The sequence below is a fragment of the Nannobrachium achirus genome, assembly GCF_963921795.1.
Source record: "Nannobrachium achirus genome assembly, chromosome: 2".
Taxonomy (NCBI): domain Eukaryota; kingdom Metazoa; phylum Chordata; class Actinopteri; order Myctophiformes; family Myctophidae; genus Nannobrachium; species Nannobrachium achirus.
This window is the reverse complement of record NC_137811.1, coordinates 46,246,890-46,255,325: the sequence shown is the minus strand read 5'-3', so window position 1 is coordinate 46,255,325 and position 8,436 is coordinate 46,246,890. Positions and strand designations below refer to the sequence as shown.

The following is an 8,436-nucleotide window of genomic DNA, read 5'->3' as shown; positions in this document are numbered from 1 at the left end:
ATGAAAGTTATTTAAAATAATATAAATATATAAATACTAATAATAATAATAAAATGCCCCCCACCCATAGCCCCCTGTCCCTGTGTTTTCTGTTCAAGCAGGAAGGAAAATGCATATTAAAGTTACAGTGTGGTCATTTTAGAGTGGGAAACTTCTGACGTCAGAGTCACCGCCGTTTAAAACATCCTGCCTCGGCTGCTGACGTCTTTTATACTACTTTTTTATAAAGCAAAAAATATGTATCTCTGACAACAAAGTGATACACAGGGACATGTTCGTCGCCCCCTTTTATTAATTTGCGTAATAATAGAAAACTTGAAAAAAAGGGGTCGAAATCAAAAGGGGAGATTTCTTTTTACTTTGAAACGCGTTAGAGAGCAGGAGGGGGGCATTTTAACAAATTAAACATGCTACTCTGCTTCGCCCTATAAGCATCCTTGGAGCCTGTGCTTACCAATCAATTGGTACAGTCAAACAGAGCGCAGCCTGCGTTATAGAGTGGAGACCTGATCCGTCTCTCGCCTTATTTCTGGATATTGGGACCTCTCTATACCATGTCATATCCACAATTTGGATATCCATACTCGTCTGCTCCACAGGTAAGTTCACCGCTCACTTCTCTTCTTCTCTCCATCATCATTATCTGCGGCTTTGATGGCGACGGATTTAACCCATCGATTGCGTTAAGTCACCGGCCGTCTATAAAGGGAGGCTGGAGTGGACAGTGTTATTTTGGGCAGTAGGACATCTATTCGGGGTTTATGGCTAGACGGATACCTGTGTTGTTTCAGCGATAAAAAGGTAAGGGGGGTAACCAGAAACCAACGAGAGACCGCGACCTACCGTTACCTGATTTCTTCAAGATAACAGCCCCTGAGATGTCAACTCTGGCTGCTGTGTTTATCTTTGTTGTAATCCAAACATGCCAGCTTGTTCCGTGGACACGTGTGTTTTTCTTTTTTTTGCGCCATAGGTTGTGAGATAACCCAACTGTTGTGTTTTGGCTTTGAGCCATAAAATCATTTGGTAGACCACCGAGGGGAAGGGGGGAAAAAAACATGTTGGCACATGTGACAGAATGTGAACATTCTTCTTATGTTGTGAAATATAAAACGCACAAATTCGCTCATTTTTTTGGACACATTTAGTGCACGCTTATCAACCCAAAAATTGAAATTAATTTCAATTAACCTATTCAGCCTATTCAAAGTTTTTCTTATACGGAATACAAATAACTTTTATTTCACTCCTCTTTTGTTTTCTGACAGTTCCTAATGACAACCAACTCTCTGACAACTTGCTGTGAATCCACCGGCAGATCCATAGCGGACTCCGGAGTTGCGGCGTCCGCCCAGACCCCGGTGTACTGCCCCGTGTACGAGAGCCGGCTGCTGGCCACCGCCAGGCATGAGCTCAGCTCGGCCGCGGCTCTGGGCGTTTACGGTAACCCCGTGTACACCAGCGGCCAGGGCTATGGGAATTACGTTACTTATGGCACGGATGCCTCCGCTTTCTACTCTCTGGTAAGCCGTTTATCTGATCGCTCCCTTGGCATTGATTAATGCGAACGGCAGGGAGTAAAGACTTGACAGTTTAACCAGGCGTGTATTATATCTCACAGGGCTTATAGCCTATATAGCCTGCTGTGTTTAAGTAATTTATTTTGTTTTTATTCCTGAATGTTAATTGTTACATTAACTTGTTGTGGGACGACTTAGTATATGTAAACTTTGTCTTTTTAATTAAGCAAATGTCATAATAGGCTATTATTGGGAATATGGCTCCACGTTTTTTCGGGGTTATGTTGCCAATTATAATATGATACAGATTTATTATTATATTTAATTAGCTAGCTCCCAATCTAATTCCCCCCAAAATAATTACAGTTTGCATTTACTAAGAAAAAGACAGCACTCTTTAATTAACAGCCTAGCCTAATTTGCACACAAATAAATCATGTCCTTAATTAGCTAAACATTTGATACCTTTTATTTTTACATTTCCAATTAAATCCGTTATTTATGATTGCAGGGTACATTTGATACGAAAGATGCCTCTGCGTCTGCGCATGCGGGAATAACCCAGGCAGCATACTACCCATATGATCCTACGTTGGGACAGTATCAATATGACAGGTATGTGACTGTTCTACTATTTTGCTTCTTGCTTACTGCATGACCATGCTAATACCTAACACCTTTGTCTCCAGCGTGGTGATATTGCATTGTAACTGATTGTATTGATATGATACAGAAAAGCTAAATCAAAACAATTTTAAGAAAGATTTCTATTGACTTATGTGGCATTATTATAAAATGCTAGATTGTTTTGCATAGACTAAAGAACATCCGAACTATGTGCCAAGTCCAGCAATGTCTCCCCAGCAAAGTGTTCATATGGGGCTTCTTTGCATGTGATGCATATCACCGTCCAGTATTTGAGAAAAAAGGGCTAGTATAGATTATTTTTCATCTCAAGGAACAACTCAAGGCAATTATCTTACTCAAATGCACCATTTGTTCATTAATGGCAGTGGTTTGTGCCAGGAGGCCAACGACCCATTCAGAAAGACATAAGAGGTCACTAAGTGACACATTCTAGCAATTTGTCTGAAAGTGAAATCTTATTAAAGGCATTTTGCTTGTGCTGTTCTACACCACCATTGTCAAGAGCAAGGGCACAGGTGATCACTTATAATCAGTAGCCTACTTTTTAGTGACTGCATGGCCTTGTACATGATGATGAAAACTACCGGCAGAAAAGGCATCCGATCTAGATAGAAAACATAACCATAATGAATACATATAGAAGATAAACGTTTTTTGTATATATTTATTAAATCTGAAGTTTAGCAGGCTTGTGAATACGCCTATAAGAAACAAGCGCTGCTATTCAGTCTATACAAACAACTTTTACCTGAGGGCCCATCTTTACGCTCAATCAAGCAATTTTATAGTCTATTTTATCTGAGGATGAACAGCTCAGGGTGGAGAAAGATGCACTGCTTTTGTTGGTCTCCTTGTGACTCCCCAAACAGTGTTTGACTTGACCTGTGTTACGATATACAAGGCAATAAAGGCCTCATAAAAGCCTCCCTTGAGAGTGTTTTTGCAGTTTGCTGCTGAGTGTAAATTGACACTGCATTTTAAATGCTATACATTTGCGGGAGAAGACATTGTAGGCCTATGTAATGGCATTCTTTGTTAGGAGGTTCGTTCGTAGGCAGTGTATATGGATGCAGGAAAACAAAAAGTATTGTTGAGTTGAACATTACTTTAATTTAAACATACATGCATCATTTGAACACATTTTTGGAAGGCAGAAATTTAACAACACTTTGGTGATGTTTAATGCATTACATCAAAGTACAATTTGAATCAAATATGTTGTGATTCAAATTATTCAAGAGTAATTTACTTATAATAATATAATAAAATAGTAATTTTATTTGGAGATATATTTACACCGCAGCTCAAAGGATATTGAATTGTCACTGGGCTTTATAGTAACATGCAACTAAGTCACTGTCAATGTCCACGTCTGCAGACTACTGGAAATTGTGGTTGAATTTATTCATTACATGTTGTTGTGGTTACATCCAGGACATGGTTTGCTCAAGATCATGACACGCACACACACACACACACACACACACACACACACACACACACACACACACACACACACACACACACACACACACACACACAGTCACACAGTCACAGTCACACCAAAAGTCATGTCCCAGTTACAGAATGTGGGTGTGTGGTGGTTGGTGTAATTTATTCCAGTCTTTTCATAATTTTACCCAATATTGCTGGGAAAATGTATGATTTAATGGTGGACAAAGCACCTCAAAAGTAACATGTTTCTCTGGCCTTGCCTTTTCACAGAGTGGGTGCATGTCATTCGCACCCACCCCCATCACATACTGTATGAGAAACATGGCTCTATAATTGTCTCACATTATTCACAGTGTCAGATGTTTGAATGATTTCTTTTTATTTGCAAGTTTGAAAACGCAAATGATTTACATCATCAGACGCAGGTCAGGATGAGAAAAGCATCATAAAATCATCAGTGTTTATTTATCCATTTGTTGATACTCTGGATTTTACAAGTGTAGATCAGGCAGATGCCTGAAGAAGGTCTTTGACCGAAACGTTGCATATTTAATAAAATAGTTTTTTTTTTTGGCAAGTGGAAGATGGTGTGCGGGTCATATGTACATCTTGTGCATGTTTTAAAATATATTGATCCCTGCCTACGCACCCATCTCTAAGCTTATATCAGGTGTGCATAAGACAGCAATAACACAGCAAACATATGGTCAGCTAAAAATGCATTCTATGGTTGCTTGTCTGCTGGAGAATAGGTATGGGTCCATGGATGGTGGCACGAGGAGGAAGAACGCCACCCGTGAGACAACCAGCACGCTGAAGGCCTGGCTGCAGGAGCACAGGAAGAACCCGTACCCCACCAAGGGTGAGAAGATCATGCTGGCCATCATCACCAAGATGACCCTGACGCAGGTGTCCACCTGGTTCGCCAACGCCCGGCGGAGGCTCAAGAAGGAGAACAAGATGACGTGGCCTCCCAGGAACAAGGGATCGGACGAGAAGAGGTACGACGAGGACGAGGACGGATCCCAGGAGGAACAAATAAAAAGCGAGAACAATGACGATGGTTGGTATCAAAAATGTCTCTTTTCTTTTGAGTCTTTGAATGTGTCTTCGAATTGTGCTGTTGTTTTCTGCCACGCAATATGATGCCAGTGTCTCAGCCAGGCCTCAAATTAAAGTGTGACATTTATGTAAAAAAACATTATCCACAAAGGCCCTATTGTGCAAATTGGGCATGAAAAAATGAATCTATTAGATATTTAGACAAAAGTATTCAGACGGACAAGAGAAACTAAACTTTGTGTTTCTAAGTGTTGAGGCATCCAAACAGCAGACCAAGTGAAGTCCCGCTGCAGTGGTAGCAGCAACACTTGTTCAATGATGATGATGACAGAAAGCCATGCAGCGAACCAGGAGCCAAGTGTATTCCAATGTTTTTGTCTACTGTACAGTAAATTATGATGAGGCCAGGTCAGCAGTATATGGATTTTGATAGGATATTGAACATGAGCCATTATAAACTTCAATTATGTTACCATGGATCATGATTAAAGTGCTTTGCTTTGTATATTTCCGGATAGAATGAGGATATGTTTCACAGTAATTGCAGCAATTTGCTTTACTGTATATGATCATGGTCAAGAAAAGAAAGTGTTGTTATTGCGTCTTTGATCTAATGGTAACGTTTTAGCTGAGTACTTTGTCATCTATGAAAATGTGTTCCCTTGCTTTCACCATATCAAGTCAATAACAAAATCTCAATCTGCCATACATTATTAACATAATAATGTATCTATGCCTTTATTTGTGGACGGTTAAACTACTGTAATGGTCCATTCTTCAGGTCTTCCCAAAAAGCCATAACTATAAGACTAAGAAGTTGAACATACTTTTTAGTTCTAAGATCTCTGCACAGGCTTGCAGTGAGTGATAGAATTGATCGTAAAATACTGTTCAATAGTTTAAAATCACTCAAAAATACATCTCTACTACCTGCTTTTACAAGACAACCCCCTACAAGGTCTGCTAACTAACTGTTAAAACAACAGGGTGAGGCAGAGTGCTATACGCACAAACTGCCAGAGGTGCTTAGACTGACTCCAACTCCCAGATTTAAATCCGGGCTAATAACTTCTCCACTGCCTTTTGTTAACATTTCAGCCACTTAAGATTGCACTTTGACCTTTATTCTCTTTTTATTTGTTTGCTTTTTGTGCCTGATACAAACCTGAATTGTCTCTACTGTATGTATTGCCTCTATGTATGAAATGACTTCCCTATCTAACTATCTATCTATCTATCTATCTATCTATCTATCTATCTATCTATAATATATCTATCTATTGATTGAAGAATTTATTAGAAGTTTCCAATAGGAAAAAGTACAGTTTCATGACAGTACAAATCACTGGTACAAGGTCAACCAAAAGGAGATCCCAGTAAGCTTTACCTTATTTATACAGGAACCACTTTATGTACATATAACATTGAAAGACAGACAGATATAACACAGTATCTATCTATCTATCTATCTATCTATATTTATATGGGAGGCTACTACTAGCACCTTCATAATTTATTAATCATTACACTGGCATTGAAGGAAGGCTAAATGAGTTGTAATTTGATCATTATGCAATAGGATTTTTTTAAATGGGTTAAGTCATCTGCTTTCAGCATTGATAACGCCTCTCATGGTGATATATCTCTGACATGCTCACTCGTTTCATTTCCCAGACAACCGCAGCCGGGACGATAAGGATCTCCAGCTGAGCGACTTGGACGATTTCGACACAATCGAGTCCGAGAGCTCCGAGTGTGAGCTCAAACACCAGTATCACATGAACACCCACATGACGACGACCGACTGCCCCGACGACCACATAAAGCACGCGTCGCTGAAAATATCCATTCCCGTCTCCCTAGGGGAGCAGGACTTGTCCAAAAGCTGCCTGAAAGCGAGCCCGGAAGGTTTCGAACAGGACAACATCAGACAGCAGCAGGCAATAAAGACCTGCTACCAGCAACAGCAGGGACACCAAATGCTGGACGGCAAACCCAGGATCTGGTCTTTGGCCCAGACCGCGACGTCCCTGAACCAGACTGAGTATCCGTCGTGCATGTTGAGGTGCCAGCCGCCGTCGCTCACCCCGTCGCCCGCCGCCACTTCCCCCGTGAACGTCATGGACAGACAGGACTCGCCGGTCACGACTCTGAGAAACTGGGTGGACGGGGTTTTCCACGACCCCTTGTTCAGGCATAGCACTTTGAACCAGGCTCTGAGCAACACCGCCGTCTCTTGGGCCACGGCCAAAGGCGCGGTTCTGGAGAGCGCTGTGGGGAACAGCAACGTCATCAAAGGACACGCGGTGTTACAACAGCAGCACCAAGATTCCGCCAAAGACAGTGCCATGACTTTTCCAAAAACTGTTGATAAACTTTTCTGCTCTTAACAAACCAAATTTTCTTTTACTGAAAAAAGGGGAAAAAAAGTAAAAAAAAAAAGAAGAAAAAAAAAGTTCTAAAAGACTTTTGTGAGATGTTACTGTCTGGGCGTCGAACTAAAGCGACAGAGTGGAATGACATTCAAGTTGGACAGCCTACAGCGTTTTCATGTTTCGATGTTTTATTATTTTCTAAAGCAATCATATATTTATGTACTATTATATTGGCATTTCACATGAAAAAATGAAATCTGGATATTCCGTTCCAACGCACGCACAAACTATTTAAATGTATAGGCCTAACTTAAAGTTTACATCTGAAAAAAGGTTTACAGGATTTTCTTTAGTTTATTTTCTTTAATATGCGCATGCAAAATGTTATTGAATATTCTTTAGATCTCATGTCGATGAGTATCACTTGAAAGAAAAAGAAAAGAAAAAAAAAGTCTCACAAATGCACAGCTCTCCTCAAAGGTGAAGGTGAGCGTTTCAAGTTTCATGTTCACTGAAAATAAAAGTTTGGTTCCTGAAGAGCGCCTCTCGATGTTGCGTCTACATGGTTGCTGTCCATGGTGCTGAAGCAGGATTTATGCGCTTTCCTGGCCTTTGAAATGTCTCGCGTCCGCCTTTCCTTTTAATATTCTATTTTATTAATAGTCTATGACAGTGGTCTTCAACGTTTTCAGGCCAAGGACCCCTTAGTTGAGAAAGAGATGAAGCAGGGACCCCCACAACCTTAGATTCCATATAGTTTTGACAGCGCAATCATCAATATATTTTGGATTCATGTCAATTTGTGTTTTCAGATATTTAACCACTTGAACTGTATAGGCCTACTTAATAAAGTTGACCTTTCACTAGTATGTAGCCTACCTCTTTGCCAAAAAATAGCCAATCTACAAGCTCCCAATGATCTGCTATTTTTCGCAAAAGTTTTCAGAATATGGACACTAGGGTTCAAGTGGTTAATATAAAAAAACGTATTTTGTTTCCGTTTGATTGTTTATAAATTACATTGCGTCCAAACTCGACAAGGCCGACACTAGGCCTACTAGTGGCCTTTTTGGGCCTGCGTATTTGCCTACTTCTTATAAAAACACAAAAATATTTCCCCTTAAACCCATGTATCAGGCTTTACCTTCTATACAGAACTGGGCCTGTGTGCTATTCTGGAGAAATAGTCTCATTCAATGACAGCAAGAAAATAAAACGGTTCAGCCCTGAAGACAGACCAATATCAGTATCTAAGATCTGCCTCATTAATTCCCTCTAAACAGGCTGTAATTGGGATGTTCGCAGTCATATTTCATGTCAGCCTATTGATTTCCCCCTCTTCGCTCTCTCTCTCTCTCTCTCTCTCTGATAATATT

The 8,436-nt window shown here is 40.4% G+C and overlaps 1 protein-coding gene across 1 annotated transcript; it reads left to right on the top strand.

Annotated features, from left to right (window-relative positions):
* Positions 1-554: 554 nt before the first annotated feature.
* irx4a (iroquois homeobox 4a) lies at positions 555-7,075 on the top strand (the record flags this gene model as incomplete). Its single annotated transcript, XM_080737576.1, has 5 exons — positions 555-599; positions 1,269-1,523; positions 2,032-2,135; positions 4,376-4,686; positions 6,360-7,075. 5 exons carry the CDS (start codon positions 555-557, stop codon positions 7,073-7,075), a joined length of 1,431 nt encoding a protein of 476 aa, XP_080593702.1.
* Positions 7,076-8,436: the final 1,361 nt, after the last annotated feature.